Genomic DNA, 24,359 nt, shown 5'->3' on the forward strand with positions numbered 1-24,359 from the left:
AGAACGATGAAGTGCATCATCACTGGAGAGAAATAGACTCAGGGTCAGCCGTAAGAAGACAAAAATGATCCGCAACATGCAGCCAGAGATGTTTAGACTACACAATATTGTCTCCCAAGGTGTTCAACCACTGATGCTCGCTGACAGCTTTAATTCAAGAAGAAGAAGCAGCCGCTTTTAATTATAATGCGTTAATAAAAAAATTCCCATTTCATAACTTCAGCTTTTTTAAAATCTTTAATACCGTATTTACTCGTGTATTGCCAACGGCCGTAGCCGTGTTGAAACACCAGATCCCGTGAGATCTCCGAAGTTAAGCAACATTGGGTGTAGTCAGGAGTTGGATGGGTTGCCACACGCTGTTGGTGGGGGGTAAGGGAATGGAGGAGCGGAAAGGAACTGGCCACCCTACCGCACGTAAAACTCCGGCTCAGGAACACCTCTGTGGAGGTTTGGACCTGCCTTCGAGCAGAACAACCCTTACCTTACCTACTCGTGTATTAGACCCCCTCGCGTGTTAGAACCCGCATGGCTTTTCAAAATGAAGAAAATGAAAAAAATAAATCTCGCATACAAGACCCCTCCAATGTAATTCGTCAGAGAAGAACAACGATTCCGCTTTGAAGTGGCTACAAGCCTTATGCAGCTCTAATGACATCACACAAATTTATGAATAGTTTCGTCTGTACGACCCACGCAATGAAAACACGCGTTGAAGTCATGCGGTACATGTTTGTTTCATAGTTAAGAAATGTCCGCCTCCGTTGCGTAGGCCTATTGCAGCTCTGATGACATTGCACAAATAGGTGAATAGTTTCGTGTCCGACCCGCACATCAGTCATGTATGTATGTCTCTGTTTTGTGGTGTTCGACTCTTTGGCTGAATGGTCAGCGTACTGGCCTTCAATTCAGAGGGTCCTAGGTTCGATTCCTGGCCAGGTTGGGGATTTTAACCTTCATTGGTTAACTCCAACGGCACGGGGGTTGGGTGTTTGTGCTGTCCCCAACATCCCTGCAACTCACACACCACACATAACACTATCCTCTACCAAAATAACACACAGTTACCTACTCATGGCAGACACCGCCCACGCTCATTGGAGAGTCTGCCTTACAAGGACTGCACTCGGCTAGAAATAGCCACAAGAAATTATTACATTGTGCTTTGTAGTTAAGAATGTCCACCAGCGTATTGGTTAGCACAGTTAGCTTCCGTTCTCAGGAGCCTGAGTTTGATTCCCAGTACCGTATTACCAGAGATTTATGAACACATACCTGGCAACATTCAGATCTTTAAAATAGGAAGATTTTTTAATTCTTGGATTTCATCACATGTACTGCGCCACAGTCTAGGTGAAAAAAGCACAGGATAGAAGGCATGCATATCTACAGTTACAATGCAAATTGACCATTAAATTTAAAATCTTAAACTAAGAAAACATAAAAAAGTTACAAGAAAATGTACCTAATCATTCCCATTTATGACACATACATACGATTGATCATATTTAAATCACACCGACATACGCAACAAAATGCATAATACGAGTTCCCTTTATTAGATTGTAAAATGAATGGAAATTTAATGTTACGAGTATCTCTGAACACTTGGAGATAACATTTGTTATGTTTTTTGGCCATAACGTGAAGATAAAATACCAGAAACTGACACCGACACAACTCCCTGAAATACGTGTAACTCATTAACATTATGAAGTAAGAATGAATACAAATGCACAGAAATATACGAAACTACCACATACAAAACAGATCAATGTGTCTCATACATTATTAACATACAATTTTGACAGGGGGGGGAAAGCACAGAACCGCAAGAAAAAACATGTGGCCTACAACTCCAATGAAACTATGCGCAGAAACGATGTTAGCAACGCGTGAACCACGCAATAACAAACTCGTTCTTTTGTTCTGACTAACAGAGTCGCTAGCACGCACTAGCCTCTCTTGCTTGTAGGACGACTTCCGTCCCGAATCCACAGCTGTAAAGCGCACGCGCTGCTGTGGTGAGCGAGAAACACGATACATGAAGGCGACGGATGATACACTCGCGAAATAAAGCATCAAATAAATACACTTGAAAATAAGGTTGCATAAATTACACAAACACATAAGAATTTATCCTTTATCCGAGGGAAGATTATTAACCGTACCGTAGGTTATATTGGTAAAAAAAATAGGAAGAAGAATAAATTGGAAAATCGGAAGACGAGTAAAAAAACGGGAAGTTTCCGGGTAAATAGGAAGGGTCGGCAGGTATGTGAATAGCAGGAAGGTTGATTTGCGGTAAAAATGGTACATGAAACTCCCTTCCACTGGGGGGCCTGTCTAAAAAAGAGCTGCACCACTTCGGGATGAGGAAACAAGTTTACTTTAATTAAGAAATATTCACGGTTGTTGCTAGACCTATTAATATATGCAGGTGAGATCATTAACAAAGTGATCATTTAATATCTTTAACTCGGGCCAATATAGGGTTTTTTGGGAGAGAAATAGGTTTAAAACGTGATAAAAACAATCACAATTGTTTTACTCACCAACGCACCAAACAAATAATAATATTGATCTTTTATGTCCCCACTTACTTTTAACGATTTTTGGAGATGCAGAAAAAAAAACCATACTAGGGTATGCATTAATAAAAAAAAAATGGGAGACAACGAACATACGAAATTAAACATTCCACACTTGTAGATAACCGTAAATGCGGAAAACTTTCCTGTTATTTATTTTTATTCTTTCCGTCGTGGAACTTTTGGCACTATCCGGGCGATACCATACCTAACCCAAACAATGCGGTCTCTCTTATCTCATTTACAGCTGTTTACGTAAATCCTGATGTGATAAATGTAGAGAACAAGTACAAAATATACTTAAAAATAAGGGTCTAGCTTTCAACAGCCACAGGTATCAAAAAAATGCTTCCAGTCACTATGTATTACATTTAGAAATACAACTCATAACATACGCTAGTTATCAGCTGGTGGTATGGCACGCTTTCAACAACACGGCTTTATTCAGGAATGGCTTCTGCTACATATACACCAGCTGCTAATATCAGAAACAATCTCCAGAAACCATTTGGGAATAGCTTCACACAGTTTGGACTCTTCAGGGTGAAGCGAAATTCGCGCACTCGGGCGTCGCAGCATGACTCCTCACATGCCAGCAATAAAAAAATGTCTCTCACAAAAGTTCGTCCTGCGAGTATATCCGGGAGAAAAAGGACGTTGAAGAGTGGCAATATGGCAACACTGTAACCACATGTAGGGTAACTACCTCTGTCAGCACACAATAGTGGCGCTGTACAGTTGGTGCAGTGGATAGAGTTCTGGGTTAGCATGCAGGAGGTCGAGGGGGTCGAGCCTGGTTTGAGGCGTATGTTTTTTATTTCGTAAATGTAGTCCAGGTGGTATGGTATCTGGCATCTTAATCGTCAACAGCGATTGCAGCGCGCCCTCTAGAAACCATTTGCACTTACACACTACGATCCTAGAAATGGACATACCGAGCTCGATAGCTGCAGTCGCTTAAGTGCGGCCGGTATCCAGTATTCGGGAGATAGTAGGTTCGAATCCCACTGTCGGCAGCCCTGAAGATGGTTTTCCATGGTTTCCCATTTTCACACCAGGCAAATGCTGGGGCTGTACCTTAATTAAGGCCACGGCCGCTTCCCTCGCAGTCCTAGCCCTTCCCTGTCCCTTCATCGCTATAAGACCTATCTGTGTCGATGCGACGTAAAGCAACTAGCCAGAAATGGATGAACATTCGTTTTCATTGGTCAGCTTTGAAATACGCCCTTTCCACGTCGTGGACGTGAATTTGTTCGCACCTCTTCATCTACTAGATGCGTTACAACATGTTCAGCTTTACAAAATTTTGTAAATGTAGGATACATGTGACCTAAGAAACGTTGTCTTACTGTATTACAGTATGTAGTGTCCGATGGAAATTAGCAAATAAAAAAGTGCGCCTCAACCCAGGATGGAACCCTTGAGCTCCTGCATGCTAACCCAAAACTTTACCCACTGCACCAACTGTACAGCACGGCTAGTATGTGCTGACAGAGGTAGTTACCCTACATGTGGTTACAGTGTTGCCAGATTGCCACTTTTCAACATTCTTTTTCTGCCGGATATACTCACAGGACGAACTTTTGTGAGATACATTTTTTTATTGCTGGCATGTGAGGAGTCGCGCTGCGACGCCCGAGTGCGCGAATTTCGCTTCAGCCTGTATAGTCGGGAACGAAACTATTTTTAAAAGGTTGAAAAAGACGGGACCTCGAATCCTCTCGGTCTCAATTGCAGTGCATGGATGATGAGATGGCAGTGAAAAGGATGTTACTTGGAATGACAACACGCCGGTCGGCGCAAGACAATTAAAATGAAAGCAGTGATCAGGTTTACTGTGAGGTAGGCCTACTGCTAAACTGACAGAGACAAATGACTGCCATTGAGTTATTTTGTATCAATATTGCATAATATAATACGATACCCTCATCCCTTTTCCCCATGGGGTCAAGTATGAAGTGAGACGAATCTTCATAGCGAGTTTTTACGACCGTATGCCCTTCCTGATATTGACCTCATCAGAGGAATTAATGAGATGAAACAAATGACGTGATATGAGTAACTAAAACGGATCATATTTACTTGATATGTAGGCCTAAAAGTCGTGTTCACCATTTATTGACTTTTTACATTTAGAAATACTACCTTCCAACGAAAATAGCCAGTATAACTCAAATACATTCATAGGTTTGTTAAAGAGCAGTGTGGTATGTTTACATGTACAATTTATAGCTCTTTATAGACTAAAAGTCATGTGTTCACTGCACAAAATTTGAGGTTATCGCATACTGGACCCCCTTTTACTTTTTTTTGGCTGGGTATATACTTTTCAATTAATAGTTTAAACATTTTCATTTTGTGCAACATATTTGTAAAAATATATACTAGGTAATACATATAAGCATCATAATGATACATGAATAATATAACAATAAATTGGAAGTTACAAGACTTCAAAAAAAGGGAAACTTGACAGAATGTTCGGGGGAAAAAAAGAAAAAAAAAAGAAAGTGTAGGAACCGAAGAGGATTACTTCAAAGGATAATACGTAAAACAAGTGAGTTCATAGAAAGATTCTCTAAAAAAATGTAGAGACAATTATATTTGAACCACTTTGTAATAACTGCGTAGCCTAATCTACAATGTGGGGGCATTAAGATCTATTATTACTATTTATGCTGCATGCATGTAAATTTTGAGGTTTCATTTTATTCTATCAAAAAACAGGAAAACTGAAATTCAATCACGTGATATATTGTTGAATTTTAATTAACTTTATTGGATAAACACAAAATACATCACCAGAGAACTATTACATATCGACATTGTACGACATGATCCCACAGACTTTTAATTGCCCTTCAAAATCTCAACAACCTCAACAAAGTTTGTACCTGCGATCTTGGGATACTGAGAACAATCCTTACCTTCTATGTTGACAGAATCAAGAGTTTCTTCACGACAACCTTGATCTCCATTTCCACGACAGCAACGGCGTACTTTGCCAAGTCGTGGGCTTTCCTCCTCCGAACTCTCCTCTGGAGGTAAGGCTAGGGGAGAATCACCACGTCGTTTGGTGCCACCACCTCCGACTAAACTACTACTGCCCTCTTCAGGCAAAGGATCACACTGCACATGTGCTGATCTGGAAAAGAGGAAAGAAATATTCCTAAAACTACTGACAAACTAAAAATATCCAAAGCATGATACCTATACCTGAAGCACAGCAAACAGACTTCCATTTTATATGAACAAAATGTTTTACAATTGCATTTTCTGGGATAACCAGTATAAACATTTTAAATACAAAATAAATAACCATGAGGTGGAAAGGATAAACGGTATAAAAGATTTGGGTATTAAACTGTATTGCAATCTCTTAATTTGCATACAATCATCATCATCATCATCATCATCATTGTTTTATAGTTCCAGTTTCCCAGATATGTTGGTGAGCCTCTTCCACTCTGTAATATTGAGGTAAGTTCTATTGTTAATGATGTCCTCCAGTGTCCTTCCCAGATCTGCAATATCCATCCAGTGGGTTCTTGATCTTTCCACCATCCGTTTTCCTGCCACATGTCTCTCCAAGCTGTCCTTGTTGGCTCCATCCTCACTACATGCCCAAACCACCTCAGTCTGAACCTGCTGAGCCGATCTAACAATATCTCAATCCCAGCTTCTTTTCTAACCACAGGCTATGGTGCGCTGCTCTCCTATTGGTTCACCACGGTGAGGGGGAGCAGTTGCTGACTGACTATTCTTTGTACAATGACTGAAGCAGTGTGAAGCCCGGCATTGGTTGACCTGCCTATGCAGGGACAGGCAACTGATTACCCGTTGTTTTCTCTGGCTTGCCCCGGCCACCATGTCCTTCAGGATTGAAGATTTTCAGGACTTTGTTGACCCATTCAGATTCCTCCTTATGGTTGAAGCTGTTGGTGTGCTTCAGGATTTCGATGGCTTCCCTTTGAAGCCAGGTGGGGTAAGGCACAGAAGTTGACAGAACTTTGGTGTTGCTGTACTGTATGTGGTGGCCTGATAGCAGAGAACGTTCAGCAAATGATAACCTTTCTCCTTGTCCCAGCAGGCTGTGCCGGTTGTACTCGTTCAGTTGGGTGGCGATGCTGCGTTTCGTAGTTTCTATGAACACCTGGACGCAGCTGCACAGGATTTTACGGACACCACCTGCTGTGTGAGAGAGAATGGTGCTTGTCTACAGCAGACTTTAGCAACTCCTGGATTTTCTTTGTTAGCCTATATATGGCTTTTACCCCATGGGACTCCAGTAGCCTCCCTATTCTATGTTATCTTCCTGGTGTACGGCAGAAAGGCTTTAGCTGCCAGCTACTCGTCTTCTTTCTCCTTGGTTGTTGGGCATCTGAGATAAGAGTGCTCACTGTATATCTTAAGGCTGTACCTCATGCTACCTGGAAAGTTCACAATATTTTCTGTTCTTGATATGTGCCTTGACTTTCCAATATGGTGCCTACCTCTGTGCATATTTACTCTTCATTTTGAAACTAACACTTAAGTCCTAGGGTTCAAACTATTATCCAAGATGCAAATGATTACAAATTATTTCATGGATGCAAGAGGGCAAATCTGATTATCAAAGACCAATACAGCAACAAACTAAAAATGATGGGAGTTAGATGAGAAATTTATGAATATTTATTCTTTTTTGTTACAGATTTAACATCAGACCAACAGATTTTCTGTCATGCTGGTGATGCTTAATACAGCCCAACACTAGCCTGATGTGAAAACAGAAAATCATGGTAACCAATCTTCTGAGCTATCAGTTGAGGAGTTTGAACCCAACATCTCCCGACTGAAAGCTTAGAGGTGAAGGAATCCTACTGTGAACCCAATTTGCTCTGTATATTCTTCTGGAAGTGCCATATCCTCTATGGACGTTAGCGGTGAATCTAGTCCAGGCCTCCCTTCTAACAGCTGCTCTAAATAAGCCAGATGATGATGAACTGGACCACTGGCACGTGCTGCATAACAATGTCGTTTGCTACGTGTTACAACCAAGATATTCTGAGCATACGGCGATAACACCAGAGCTCAAAGGTATTTAACCGTTTAATTATTACGGCTGTGAGCGTCCAAACCTCCACACTGTAATACAAAGTGGAGAAGACATAACACTTAAGGAATTAAAATCAACAATATTTCGACCTATCACAAGCAGTTTCACAATAAAGCCATCTGTATAAATGGATTCACTTTAAGAAAATAAATCAGAGCCATTTTAAAAATCATACCTCGGTGACATTTCTACTGGAATAATATGGAGTCAAGCTGAATGCCTTCATTGTTCGTTTTGTTTTCCCCGTCATATTAAATTCAACACCAAACATTTCTCATCTTCTAAGAAGTCTGTTAGATGCTACACAAGTTTAAACAATTTCTTTATTGTAATACAATATTTACCTGTATATCAGACCGCTTTGTTCAATTTTTAAAGCCACAAAAGAGTAGGGAGGAGATCCTGTATGAGGGAACCTTCCATTTCATGTGGCAAACACAATTTTTAGGCTTACATAATGGTAAATGATGAATGCATGACTTTTAGGTCTACATAATGGTAAATGGATGAACACGACTTTTAGACCTACATATCGTATTTATTCATACACAATAGACACCACTGCATAAAGGATATCCTTCAATTTTCCCATTAACATTTTGGAAAAATAGCATTTTCTCACTAAATAGATGCAGTTCATTTCCCCACAAATCTCGTAGTAATATTTGAAATCTTAAAACTGGATGGATTGCAGTATGCAATAAAACTAATAAATGGAAATCAAATGGCTGGAGACTCAGTTGTACTCACCTCACAATACCATACACTTTCTGCAAAGGATAGCAATTATTTCTATAGCATATGTGTAACAGGGATGACAGTACGCAGTATTTTTTATAACGTGTGCAGTCTAATCTAATCTAATTCCTATTTCCCCTTTTGGAATAAAGGGCATATGGGAAGGTTCTCCATTTGGTACGTTCTGCAGCCAGTTTTTTTACGTCATCCCATGTTTTTTCAATTCCAATCAGTTCTTCTCAAACTGTTCCTAGGTCTTCCACACTTCCTCTTTGCTATTGGGTTCCATTCTAAGACAGACTTCTCAAAGGCTCAGTCCTGTTTACTTAATGCGTGTCCTATACATTCCCACTTTCTTAACCTTATTTCTACATCGATAGGTTTCTGGTTGGTTTCTTTCCAAGTGCCTTTTGTAACGATTGGCAATAATGAGTAATTAAATGAAGGATGGAGTAGTCATATTCAAATTTCAGGTTTTAAGCATGAAAAACTCCAATCACAACAGATTCTTTTTAAAGCGCACAAGATACACTTAACTACTAACACAGAATGCCTGCAATAGTCGGTTGTGTTGATTAACAATGTTTTAGTAATGGATAGGAATAATTCAAAATATTCAACTTGAACAGCAAGCTAGTAAATTTTTTTCCTCCCCCAATATTGCTGTACTTTATTTCCAATTTTAAGTTATGGTACAGAGCGCTGTTTGCCATCTGTATTTCGTTACAAACGTAATGCTAGTGTTTGCTCCAATGACCAAATGTGTACTCATTTGTAGTGAGACCATCAATACATCGTTTACAGTCGCTAATGATTAGCTATACCGCTATTCATGGTAATAGTTATTTCACATTCAGATGCTACATGTTTTAATACATCGAATTTTTCTGTTATAAATTTTTCCTCCCATAAAAGATGCTCCTTAAGATTAGTTATAAAAATTGGTAACAGAAAGTGCATCTATTGATGCAGACGGAAATACAACTTTTTTTCCTGCTTTAAATGCTCTTAGTTGAATCATATCATGAGTTACTGCAAAACCATCATTTCTCAAATTAGTTACATACTCCCGCACTTCAGTATCGATATCAGGATATTTTTGGTATCATGAAAAGACTGCGCACTTTTGTTGTTTTCAGTTTTCTCTTTTTGGTTGCACCAATAGGTTGCACATTATATACTGTGGCTGCTGACTTCACGCCTTGCTTTTCTGTAAAATACATCGCTTTTAATTTGAAAGCTGCAGTGAAACTACATTTCTTGTTTCTCATGTTATATATATATTTAAAAAAAAAAAAAAAAAAAAAAAAAACCAACTCATTTAGCACCAATCTTTTTACAAAACACAGGTCATTATGAAAATGAAGTTATGGTATCAGTGTCATCAATTCATTAACTTGTGAAATATGATTTCCCCATCATACTGTAACTCTATGAAAGCCTCTGCTATGAAATGGAAACCTTGTTCTTCTTTGACAAATTATCTTTTTCCCTATCGCTAAAGCCATGGAGGTCTAATAAGTGAGGGAGTTTAATATATAAATATGGAACTTAGGGACCAATATAGGCTTCTTCTTCTTCTTCTTCTTTTGGGGAGACTTCCGTCAACTGTACCTTTGGATAAAGTTGATTTTCATAGATGATAGGTCACTAAATCTAGAAGAATAATTACATTGTTACTTACTTCTTGAGTTTAGAAGCAGACAATCTAACAGTCATGTCTTCCATCTCAACAGTGAGCTCATCGATGCGATCCCGAAGGCTTGTGTTCTCTGCCTGCAATTCATTCACTTTCTCGAGCAGGGGCAGAACCTGCTCTTGTTCATGGGAACCCTCCAATTCACTCAGCTGCAAGATGAAAAGTCAATTAGTAATGCTTATATTACTAATTTATCTGAAGTGCTTAAGAATAGCAGCATACCCTCTGCTGTAGAGTGGCCATAGACTCAACCTCTTCCTGCAGCTGAGCTTGTGCCTGCTTTGATGCTGACAACTGTTCAAGCAGACCTTGGTTCTCCTTGTCCATGGCTTTATTCTCCTGAAGAACAGAAAATAATACGTCAGCCAATATCGAAATATGATATTTTGTGATTTAGGAACTGAGAAGGTGGAACAACAGAAAGACAAACATGAAACCACAAAAAGATAATAATAATAATAATAATAATAATAATAATAATAATAATAATAATACTAATAACATGAAAAAAATGAACATTTACAGACTGATAAAACAAATGGTCAAATTCTACAAAAACAGGAGTAAAGCAGATACAGATACTATAAAATAAAAAAAGCAGCCTTTAAACTGGCAGCAATTACACAAGAAGCCATCCAAAACAGGCAGATCTTTAGATCCAAAATTCACAAAATAATGGCAAGTTAACCAAGAGGACAAACCAAAGGAAACTAACAGAACAACTTGGACTCTTGAGAGAAAAGAAGCCCTGGCAAAAGGATGGCAGAAATATGGGCACACAGCAAGACAAACAAAGCCTCCAAGTACTTTGCAAAGTCCTAAATGGGGTTATTTGAAACTACTGGTTATTGGTTTTACATTCCACTAACTAATTTTTAGATTTTCAGAGCCACTAAGGTGCTGGAATTTTGTCTTGCAGTTCTTTTATGTGCCAGTAAATCTATCAACATTAGGCTGTTATATCTGGGTGAGCTGGAATGAGTTAGGAACCTGCTAATTCGGGCTCAGAAGGTCAGTACTATCTATAGACATCCATCAGAACAAAATAAATGTTATATTAAGTAACTTACAAATTCATTCGTTCCACATTAGGAATGGGAAGCTACACCACCTAGATATCATAGGTTCCTATCCTGTCACTGATGGCGGCTATCCCTGATGTCGTTTTTCCATGGGCCTATCTGCATTCTTTCCTAGCAAATACAGTAGAAGTCCGCTATAGCGAGTTCGACATATAACGAGAACTCCGTTATAGCGACGACTTTTTTCTGCCCCTTCAAAATTCCTATATTAAACTGTGTATCGTCCTTCGGTTACAGCGAGAACCCTATCACTGGCGCATCCGTTATTACAAGCGATTAAGCGCGCACGATTTTTTCCGTTACCAATATTTATACACCCCAGCATGCGATAGATTACCTTCGGCATCATTTCCTCGCTATGTGCACTAGCGATTTATCTCGTCGACATTCGAAGGCGATGTTGAGTCGATTAGTAATACCCGTTGTCAGCTGTTTTGTAAAGAAAATTTGAAATGAAAGAGAACATATTTTCGTAATAAATGCGTAAATAACGTGTCCGATAACGGTTGTTAAGATTCACAATTAAGTATTTATTTATTTTCCACCTAGTCGATACAATGATTGCTTAAGGCAAAGTAATGCTTTAAGCATTGACTTTGTCAATTTTATATATTTTTCATCTAAACAGTGTTATGTGGCTGAAGATGTTGATAATATACGAAACATGTACCACTTTTGACCATTAAAAATTGCCTTAAGCAATCATTGTATCGACTAGGTGGAAAATAAATAAATACTTCATTGTGAATCTATTGAAGTGCGATACGGACCATGAAGCTGATTTTATGTAACGGTTGTTAACTCGTTAAAAATTAAGGCTGACTAAACTACCACTTAATTTTGAGGCTAAATACTGCAATTAAGTAAGAATGGGAAAAACCTCGAGATATAACAGAGTGATTAATTTATTTCAGAGGTTAGTTTACATTTTGTTGTGTCTGGTTAAATTACGGAAAGGCTATTGTGAAAATTTATAGCGAGAAAATTATAATTTCTCTACTGGCGCTTGAAGTGTGTTTTCATCATACGTATAGTACGGTTAAGTTAGGATATATGACGCTGTTTGAATAAGAAGAGGTTGAAAACTGCAAAAGCTTTAGGGCCAAATGAACTTCCACCAGAATAGATGACAAATTACAACATCTCTCTTCACAATTTTTTCTGCAGGTACATTGGTGAAATATCCATAGGAGGATTTTCAGTGCAGTGCTCATCAGTCTCATTATACAGTGGTCTTTGTATTCTCTTGAATTAGGTCTCTTGCGCAAGCTCACATCGACTACCACACTGACTGGCGACGGTCACCAGTGGTGGAGACATGCAAACACCTTGGTCTAAACTTGAACTTAAAGAAGACCAAATACATGATTCTGAGCAAGGGCCCTGTCGCCAGTCTGTGTGGAGGTCAACACCGACAAAACCTGATCTATACAAACAGTAGCGGTGATTGGGAATTAAAAGTGGGGGGGAACAAAATTACAGACAAAAAAAGTACCCAGCTTAGTGGGATATAGAAGGCGGGGAAGGGTCAGGGCAGGGTATATGCATGTAAACTGGAAGAAAGGTTACAAAGTGGTACATTTTTTTATGCTCTCTGAGTGAATTTCCACAAAGAGGTAAAAGGTTTTACCAATTTAAGTGCAGTAATAACAGTTTGAGATATTGATTCAATACCAGACTACAGAAAAAACTTTCTCCAAAGGAACAATATACACGTGTATTACAATTAAATAGAAGTACGGCATGATTATGCAATTAAAAATTATTTAGTATTTGACTACACACTAAGAAACTAACAGACGATAAAGAGACTGCCAGACGAATGAATGCATGGGACAATCGGTGATTCATACCTCAGTGTCCTTGATCTCGACAAAAAGACACCCTTTTTCATAGCACATGCAACATCTCCACTACTTAAATGAGGCGCTACACAAATCGGTTAGTCGCGACGAATTACATTTTGTACGTATTTCCGTTAATAATTAAAGAAAATAAACTACAGAGCTAGCTGTTAAGATAATGAGGCTCATACATTTTTAAAAAATAATTCCAATAATTCCTTCTTTCAGCTGGCTAAAATGGAATTAAAATGTAATGTTTTCTCCACAAAGTGGGGTGGTGGCAACCACTCCGCCCCCCCCTCGCCCCCCTTTGTCGCCGCTACTGTATACAAACGCAGGGCTATACTTGTATTCCCCGTGAAGAAATGTAACGGATTTTTCAAAACTTCTCTCCATTTCCAGAAGTATGACAAATTACAACAACAACTGCCTTCACAATTTTTTAAGTATTTCCTCCAGCCAACCAATATTGTATTAAGTACGGTTGGACCCACACTTGCTACTAAATTTGTCCAAGTTTGAATCTATGTACATTTTTAACACAGATTTCCATGGTATTTGTTGAGTATATTTTGATATTGAATTTTTTTATGTATCACTGTTTTTGTTATATGTTGTTCTACTTTATGTTATTTTAGCTGATGATGACCTCTAGGCATGTCCTAGGTAGCTTTATAAACAACTATGTAGCTTTTTAAACATACCATTTTGTTACAAGTGAACTATGTAATGCAAGTGGAATGTATTTTTTTTTTTTAAGACTTTGTTTGTAAAATATGATATGATGTTTTATTTTTATTGACCTAACCTGTACTGTATAATGTTGTAACATAGGCATTTGTAAATAGAAGAATTCTGTCTATAGTTCCTGGAAAGATTCAGAAAGTTACATAACTTTTGTACAGGGTGTGTTACCTTGTTGGTATGTGTTCTAGAAAATGTGTTCTGTCTATTCTGGAAAAATACGACTTTCGCGATAATGCGTATTCTAGAATGTTAGTCAAAGTTCGCGATCGAAAGTAAGGTTGTGATTGGTGAGTCTAGGTGGCGATAGGGAACTCGTGCACGCTGATTGGCTGCCTCCAAGGCCGGAATTTCCTATATATAGTGAGCGAGGCAGTGTTCGAATTAATTCTGTATCCTGAATTCTGTCGGTCTCGGTTTATCTAACTGCGAGCAGCCTATCTGGTTGACGTCCCCCGGCTTCTGGGATGGCACTCTCCTCGGGTAAGCACTCTTGAATTCCGTTCCTGCTAAAATTTCCGTAATGTTCCGATTTGCTTTTCATACAGGAGTCCGCCCTAACCTCGCCTAGATTCACCAAATTAGTTACTTTTGACGCCTTAGTTTTTCAGCTGGACTTACCTGTTCGTTTCCGAGGCATTCCCATTTCTTGTTTCACTAAAATATGTATATTGTAGTTTAACATCATCTCCCTCTGGTAGTTCTGTATCACTTGAGGTACGCTAGATTTTGGATAACCTGTAAATTGCATTGTACTACTGCATTGGTAACTAGATGTATAGTGGATTTGAAATTTGAATTTACACTGCTACGAAATAACCTATGTATATCGCTGAACTTATAGCTCATAACTTGGAATGTATTCGTAAAACTATCTTGTAAATAATATTTTTAAAATCTAAGGATCACGATGATTTATTTCGGAATCCGCTATCTAAGCCATGTCCATGCCTTTGGTAGGTTCCCAGCCTTTTCATCTTCCCGATTTGTTGTTCACTAGTTGGCCCTACTGATATTTACATACATGTTTTGTTGGAGATCCGAGTAATGCCAGCTACTGTTTTTCCGAGTGTGTAGTGATTGCTTATATTGTGTAGTTTGCTCTTACCTTCCCCTTTTAACTCTGTTTGTGCCTTGTTTTGTGTTACCCCTGTAGTCTGAGGTAGCACATTTATTAATTGGCAAACGTGTATTGAACAGGTGGACTTTATACAATTAAATTCTTTTAGAATTTCATCTTAGATACTGTCCTTATGGTCAACAGTGCAGAGAACCTGCAGCATATCTTGTCAAAAGTGGTGGAGACATGCAAAAATCTTGGTCTAAACTTGAACTTCAAGAAGACCAAATAGATGATTGACAGCAAGGGCTCTGTCATAGATCCCGGACTGTGGGTCAACGGAGTTCTGATACAGAGGGCCGAGAAAATCATGTACCTAGGCAGCGTCTATGAACACTGGGACCATTCTGAAGAAATAAAAGCCGCCCCCATTGAGAAGGCCAGGGCAGCATTTACAAGCCTCCATCACGTGCTCTGTAGCAGAGAACTATCATTACAGCTTTGGGTTAGGATAGCACAGTGCTATGTGTTCTCCATTGTGGCGTACAGAGTAGAGTCCTGGACTGACAAAACCCACCATGAGAAGATTAGAAACATTTGAAATGTGGGTCTACCACACATGCTTCCTATCAGCCGGGTAGACAAAATATTCAATGAGGATGTATTGACCAGGACCTGTAAAGAAAAAGAACTGTGTAAGGGTAAGAACAAGAAGCTCTCCTAATTTGATCATATTGTGAGGCACCCAGAAAATTACACCTTGCTCCAAATAATTTTACAAGGGAAGATCAAGGCAGAGAGAGGTCCTGGGAGACCCTGCACATCTTGGTTGGTGAACTTCCGCAAGTGGTTTGAGCAAACTATTCCACGCAGCCACCAACAAAACTAAGATAGCCAAACTGATCGCCAACATCCAATGACGGATGCGGCAAAAGAAAAAAGAAGAAGAAGAAAGGTTATTTCCTCTTGCTTAACACCCTTCTCTTCATCTATATAAAAAACACCAAACTATCAACCACCACAGAAACTCAGTGAATACCATATTTATTTGCCAATAACACCCTGTGACCTATAACACAAAACAATGAAAAGTGAAAAAATCTAATTTCTTCTTCTAAGAAGAAAGAAAAAACAAGAAAATGTGGACATAAAATTTCTGGAGTGAGAGCATTGTAAATAATGAAATAATGCAGTTTAAAGTGCGTAAAATTGCACAATTACTGGGAAGGATATTAAAGCGAGTACAGGTAGGTCAGAATGCTTTATGCAGTGAAATAGACTAAGTCTACTAAGAAGGAAATCACTGTGCCAGCAGTTTCCATTAGATTATACAGAAAAAGTGGTAGAATTCTGCTGCTTTGTTGCAAGACTTCGGACTTTGCTTAGCCCTGAACTCTGAGTGGCATTAGTCACATGACCAGTCAGCTATGTTAATGTGAGACGGGCTAATGCAAAACTGTTCAAAATGTGCTAATATGACATTCTGTGTAAATAAAGTATAGATTTAAATATTTTGTGAGTTGATGTAAAGGCAGCAGATGTTCCTTTATGTGCTGTTAAACCATGCTAGCCTAACCTATATTATGTGAAATTTTCACCTATTTTACCCTCCCCTACTTTTGAAAATGACAATTATTGGGGGAGGGGGGAGGGGGGGAGGGTGTTTGTGTGTTATAAGTAGTCAATATGGAACATTCAACACAGAATGGTGTCAGGAAGGGCATCCAGCTATAAAGGTGGCCCAAATCCACATTAAGTGCTAACCTCAATAACTTGAGGAGGAGGAGAAGAAGAAAATCCTTCTGTCCACTGTCTGTTATTGTGTTATTCTTTAAATAAATTCTTATTCTCCTTGCAAACTTTCTCTCACTAATATACATATTGATAAATTTGTTTGTTCTCCTTTCCATCAGATACTACAGAGAATTTTGCCACACCCAGGAAGAAGGTGGAATATAATGATGATAATTACATTGAATTCTTATGAGAAAATCATTATCAATTAAGTTACCATGATATATTATTATGTGCAATATAAGACAGTATTACAAAAAGATAAGGATTACCTGCTGTATGTTACTCACCTCCAGAAGGGTTGCCAGCTCGTTACGAATACGAGATTCCTCATCCTGAAGGGCAGCCACTTGTCTCTCCAAGGCCTGGCTTTGCAAAGTAAGCTGCTCTCTCTCCAGGCCCAACTGCTCGGTCACTTGTCTGATTTGCTCAGCATGGCGCTGCTCCAACAGTCTGCAACAGATAAATCACTGGTTTTTAATAATTTCCAAACAACAGTTCAGAACTTGGTCATTACCACATTTGATGATGATGGTGATAATGTTTGTTGTCTGAAGGGGCCTAACAGCTAGGTCATTGGCCCCTAATGGTACCAGATGCAACAAAATGAAAATTAAAACTTAAAAATGTATCCACTGACTAGAATCTAAAACGAATGATGAAAAAATGATCATGAAACAAAAACAATCAATGGATCCAATTCACAATGCCTTAATTACTGGGATGATTTATTATCTAAATGGGTCCAAAATCCAGGTCACCGGCCCCTCATAATGGTACTATCCACTGGTAAAGCAGAACCATGGTGTTCCTCCTATGGTGGTTCTAATCACAGGTAATGTAGACACATGGTATGTACACACAATAGCACATTTTATTTAACGTATGGCTTATACAGACAATATCAGTAGTACATATACATATTTACAGCTGAGAAACAAAGTAATTTGTGCTTCACAATTGTATATCAAGTTTTTCAATCCAACGTACAGCATCTGGAGATACCAGCAGGAAGTCATCTTCATCACCGTGATAGGCTCGAATCTCACACTCCCCGACGATATGACGAATAGTCTGGTGTGGAGCTCCACAGCTACAGTCTGGATTAGGTAGCTTTTTCCACTTGTGGAGAGCGGCTCTGCACCGGTCATGTCCTGTTCTGATTCTGTTCAGGGCAGTCCAGGTCTTGCGTGGTAGGTGGGATCCACTTGGAAGTCTGGGACCTGAGAAGAAGGTATGAAGGCGCACATCCATTGCTGCTTCCCATCTACTTTTCCACTCATCAAGAGATTTAAAATCTTTAGCATCCATGTTAGCAGCATCACACAGAGTTGGATGGCATGATTTTAGTCTATTAAGATTCAGAAGTGGCAGGTCACAATTCACGGGTAGTCTAGGATTTCTTGAGATCTTGTGGAATTCCTTCAAAAGGGCATTAGATCGGCGTAGATCAGGTGGCATTATACCAGTTAGCAGCGGAAGCCAATGAACTGGAGTAGATGTGATTGCGCCAGATATGATGCGCATTATGGTATTAAGATGGGTGTCAACAAGCCTTGTATGATGACTGTTCATCCGAACAGGTGCACAATACTCAGCACTTGAATACACCAAACCCAGGGCTGAAGATCGCAAAGTGGTAGCGTTGCTCAGATCCATAGGTTTAACCTCTAATTGCCCTACATGTGCCTCCTGGGTGGTGCTAAATGAGCAACAGTGAAAACAGGCAGCCAGACTATCCACAGGATCTCCTGCCAATGACATATTTTCGACGAAATAATAGAAACAGTTCTTCTCAGAACTCATTAACAAGAAATATTGGTCCATCTATCAGACTCCTACAACTGAATGTCGAGAGCATTAGCAAGGCAAAGTGTGACTATCTGTCAAAATTCCTGTTGGACAATAGCATCGACATTGTCGCCATTCAGGAAACGAAGAAGCATTCTGAAGCAGAGATCGAATTCCTGGATATACTGCTCTTGGTGCAACTTATCACGACAGAGATGCCAACTTTCAAGAAAAACAATTAGTAATGCAACCCTTAGTGCACCGGGGGGGGGGGGGGGGGAGATTATTTTCCCCGAGATATCACTAACTTACACATCATTGATATATCAATGAACAACATACAATTCAACCAGATGTAACATATTCAAAGGCTGACATATAAACGTTAACTCTGTTAGCTTTCCCTCAACTGCAGAAGCCAAAATTTTAACTAGTGCTTCCATTCTTGTTCTCCCACAACTGTACTTTGAAGTTATTTTCGAATCGGAAAACATTTTCTAGAACAAACGCCCCACATGGTCACTGCAGGCTAAAGGCAACTTGTGTTCCACAAGAAATGTCGTAAACAACAACTCCGTGTTTGTTACCGAGCTTTCATCTTCCGAGGATTTAGCAAAAACGTTCTTGTTTGTGTCCCTCAGCTTGACTGTATCCAATTATCCATGTGTAATTTGCTAGCCACGTGTATACGACCGACGTCTTGTCCACCACTGTTATTTATAAGTTTCATTTCCGTATTGATGGATATTACTTTACAGAAAAACAATATATATACAAATCTCCACCTTATCAATACAAATTTATTTTACATTAAGCAAGTAAATATAGTCAAATAGTCAAGACTAGTTTCGACCCCTAGGGGGTCATCCTCAGTTGACATGCAATAAAAATTGTATTGTTCATAAAAACATCACATATAGTGGTAAAAGTTTGGACTAATTTAGACTGATCATTAATGTTGGTATGTCTAATGCATGACTAGTGTGCGTCGTTCATGAAGACACATATCACCTTACTGCTACTACCATCCAATTTCTAGGTTATATAATATGGAACACACATATGTTTGTGTAACTCAACAGTGGCAAGTTCAACTATGTACACAATTGGCTATTGATTAGTCACCTGAAAGTACATAGTTGAACTTGCCACTGTTGAGTTACACAAACATATGTGTGTTCCATATTATATAACCTAGAAATTGGATGGTAGTAGCAGTAAGGTGATATGTGTCTTCATGAACGACGCACACTAGTCATGCATTAGACATACCAACATTAATGATCAGTCTAAATTAGTCCAAACTTTTACCACTATATGTGATGTTTTTATGAACAATACAATTTTTATTGCATGTCAACTGAGGATGACCCCCTAGGGGTCGAAACTAGTCTTGACTATTTGACTATATTTACTTGCTTAATGTAAAATAAATTTGTATTGATAAGGTGGAGATTTGTATATATATTGTTTTTCTGTAAAGTAATATCCATCAATACGGAAATGAAACTTATAAATAACAGTAGAAAAGCCAACCAGGCAAGAAAAATGGCACACAGATACCAAAATCTGAAGATTAAGATCACAAATATTGTCAAAAACATCACTTTCTTAAAACAATGCCTACTTAATAATCTAACTCCTAAATTTCTTAGGAAATATAATAATAAACATAGAAGCACATATCAAACCCAAAATACCCAAAACAAAACCAATCGAATATGGCTTAAAGAAGAAATTAAATTCATGTATAGGAAAAAACAACACCTCAACATACAAATGTATGAAGCACACCTTAAAGCCTCACATGAGCTACCACACACATACTGGAGCAACTTCCAACAAATAACTAACGAAAAGATAGAAAACATAGCCATACAGAAGCAGAATACCTTAAACAAGAAACTTAACGCACTCAAGGCATCACTAAACCAAACCAACCATACACAGTATAGACAACATATTACTGTTTCTACAGATAACAACCAACATATTTTCCATCCCCCACTCCAAAACCTAACTAACACAACATTCAATGAAAAAGAAACAACTATACTGAGCAAAGGACCAAAACATAACTGGAAAAACAATTCAGTATTTGAAAACATAGCCACTATTATTACTGAAACAGAAGATGCTCTAAACAAAATACCCCAAGAAAAACAAAATGAAATTAGATATGAAATTAAAAAAACACTACCACAATATGTTGATAAGATCACTCAAAAACCTCAGAATCAAGATATCACAAACCAAACACAAATTAAGGTACTCAAAAATAAAATCCAGCAAAATAACCTAATAGTAACAAAGGCAGATAAAGGAAACACTACAGTTATTATGGATAAAGAGGAATATATAACAAAAACAAAAACCTGCTTTCAAGATGAAACTTTTCAAATCAAGACTAAAGATCCTACTAACAGTATCCAGAAAAACTTAAAAATTCTCCTAAAAAACACCAATTTTCTTTTGAACGAACAGGAAACTGCAAAATTAACCACCATGAATCCAGGGATACCTACAGCTAAAGCTTATCCTAAGATCCATAAAAACAATATTCCTATGAGACCCATAATAAATTATAGACCAAGCCCTATTTATAAATTATCCAAATACATACAAAAATTCCTTAAAAAACATTACGTTTTTCAAGCAAACAAAACCATAAAAAACTCAATAGATTTCTGCAACATTACTAAGAATATAAGAATAGAACACTTCTACAAGCTAGCAACATATGATATAACAAACATGTATCCCAATATACCCACACAAAAAACTATCACTATCATAGAATCCAACCTTTATAACCACAGTAAGCTAAGCAAATTGGAAATAGATGAATTTATTAAACTTTTACAATTCGCTATCAATAACAATTATTTCAAGTTCCATGACACTATCTATCAACAAAAAGGATTACCCATGGGATCACCAATATCAGGCATAATAGCTGATATATATATGGATTACTTAGAACACCAAGAAATTAAAAAAATAGAAAATATCATCTATTGGTGCAGGTTTGTCGATGATGCATTTATAATCATGGACAATAGACATACTAATGAAAACATAATCCTAGAACAACTAAATAGAATAGATCCCCACATTAAATTTACCATGGACACTGAACACAACAATACTATTAACTACTTAGATATATCCATAACCAGACATAACAACCACCTAACATACAATATATATAGAAAACCTACCCACACATCAAATACAATAAAGATAGACTCCACCCACCCATATGCTCATAAAAGAGCTGCATACTATAGTATGATTCATAGAGCATACAACATTCCACTTTCAAAGGAAAATCTAAATAAAGAACTAAACACAATCCATGAAATAGCAAAACAAAACGGATATAAAAGAGAAATGATAAACCGGATCATCAATAAAGTCAAAAACCAACCTAAAACCAAGCTAACCAGAATCACTAAAAATAAAAAAGAATATGCACTGTTTACCTACAACAATAACCATATACATCCCATAATAAATATCTTCAAAAAACAAGGCCTAAAAATAGCATATAAAACGGCACGCAATAACACCAACATACTATACAATTCCAAATCAGTTAATAACATAAATAAATACAATCACTCAGGAGTCTATCGCCTAAAATGCAACGACTGCCGAGCCAGCTATATAGGACTTACCGGTAGAAGTTTTTTAATACGATATAATGAACATGTAAACGCCGTCAAACACAGACATTTCTCAGCTATGGGTCAGCATATTGACGATCAAAAACATAATTTCACGGACATTAAGAACGACATGCAAATCCTTAACATGAATCCAAAAAGTCCCTTGCTCAGTATAATAGAAGAATTTTACATAAATTTAGACAAATACGTGAATCCAAACTCCAACCTAAATGAAAGTATAGACAGAAACAATATTCTTTTCCATGCAGTAATTCCCTTATTAAAAGATTTCTACATCAAAAGAATAAGTAAACAAAAATCGATATGTTCAAATCAACCGCCCCAAAACCCTCTCCCCTCCAACCCCACTCCCATCACTAACACTCCACCCATCCCCCCAAACCTCCCCTCTACCGCCGCTAACTACAATCTCAGAGCTACACGTATCAGATCCCAACAGGCAGCTACAAAGAACGCACGGTTCCAACATTTTACGTAAGTAAAACGACATACGATTCACTATTACACTTTCTATCCACAACATTATCACACTATTATTTCTATTTCCAGATACTCCACCTTGTTTTTTACAACATATAAGCTCCCAGGACAAATCAACGTGCACCAAGACGCATAACTTTCAACATATTTGACTAATGCCACCAACTATAAACATCGCGACTACGGAAGAAAACATGCTCCATTAACTTTTCCAATAACTCCAACATCTGTAGCTGCCAATAATATCTCCAGACAAATAAACAGCATTACCTGATCTGCAGCGGATCATTATAATACCAATTGTCTTTACTAATATTTTTATGGATCCATTTTGTTGGAACACTATATATACAAACCTCATTTATTCCTAATCAGTGTACATGTTGTACCGCACATAAATAACATCAATGTAATGTATTTTTAACTAGACATGTGTGGCATACATACCACTGTTTTTGACTATATGCCCATTTTAACAACATTTTAATGTCTGCATTAGCAAATATTTTTATTCAAATTTTAACTTCATACTAAGTTTCAATCAGAAGTAATGGGCCTTACAAACTGAATTTAGCTTATAGGATGTATGCAAGTAAGGTGTTGCATTGATATCTCAATCAGAAATGTTCAAGCCAGTGTTCTGTACTTTCAGGTGACTAATCAATAGCCAATTGTGTACATAGTTGAACTTGCCACTGTTGAGTTACACAAACATATGTGTGTTCCATATTATATAACCTAGAAATTGGATGGTAGTAGCAGTAAGGTGATATGTGTCTTCATGAACGACGCACACTAGTCATGCATTAGACATACCAACATTAATGATCAGTCTAAATTAGTCCAAACTTTTACCACTATATGTGATGTTTTTATGAACAATACAATTTTTATTGCATGTCAACTGAGGATGGCCCCCTAGGGGTCGAAACTAGTCTTGACTATTTGACTATATTTACTTGCTTAATGTAAAATAAATTTGTATTGATAAGGTGGAGATTTGTATATATATTGTTTTTCTGTAAAGTCTTGTCCACCATGCGCAACTGAAAAATCGCGATTACACACACTACAAAACACGTGTGAAGGTGATTTTGAGGAACGCACTAAACAGGGCCATCTTTTGAGTATTCCTCCCTACATTTTTGAACTATTTTTGATTTCTTACTAACGTCACTAGTCACGGTAATGTCACCACACATACTTTCCTGCACAAAAATCGCGCTTCACTGTTTATTTCAAACTTTTTGCATTTCATAACCAACAATTAGGATATCCTAGAATAGCAACCAAAATCGCAATAAATACTTCAACAGTCACGCACACAGTATTCACAATGAAACTGAGTTTGTCACCACCTTGCCGCCAAAACAACTCAAATACTTGCATGGAAGTGACATCTCCGCAATATATACCACTTAACAGGCGGATATTTTTCCGGTACTGGAAGCACACAGTGCATTCGGTGCGTGAGAATTTGAAATATTCTTAAACAAGGGACAGGAAAGCAAGGGGGGGGGAGAGAGATTATAAATGTTTACTGACAAATCTGAAAAGAATATTCTGAGAATTCAAGCTGTAATGTCATTCCTTGTGTATCCTTTTGAACACCTCACACACTTAGATTTTTAAATCAACAAAAAATCGTAATTTGTGGTGTGTCATTCGTAAAGGCGCAATTATGATGGGTAATTCGTAATTATTACGATTGAATCGTAAAAGCTGGCATCTCTGTCACGAGGTATA

The 24,359-nt window shown here is 38.0% G+C and overlaps 1 protein-coding gene across 1 annotated transcript in view; it reads right to left on the reverse strand.

The window, feature by feature from the left end:
- The window catches only part of LOC136880912 (ninein homolog), a 280,629-nt gene that overhangs the window by 121,229 nt on the left and 135,041 nt on the right, over window positions 1–24,359 (reverse strand). The window contains exons 9-12 of the mRNA XM_068229173.1: window positions 16,941–17,103; window positions 10,349–10,465; window positions 10,112–10,275; window positions 5,519–5,736 (exon numbers count right to left, since the gene is read on the reverse strand). Coding sequence (XP_068085274.1) covers window positions 5,519–5,736; window positions 10,112–10,275; window positions 10,349–10,465; window positions 16,941–17,103 — 662 coding nt within the window. The remainder of the gene's footprint in view (window positions 1–5,518; window positions 5,737–10,111; window positions 10,276–10,348; window positions 10,466–16,940; window positions 17,104–24,359) is intronic.

Source organism: Anabrus simplex, chromosome 9, assembly GCF_040414725.1.
Source record: "Anabrus simplex isolate iqAnaSimp1 chromosome 9, ASM4041472v1, whole genome shotgun sequence".
Taxonomy (NCBI): domain Eukaryota; kingdom Metazoa; phylum Arthropoda; class Insecta; order Orthoptera; family Tettigoniidae; genus Anabrus; species Anabrus simplex.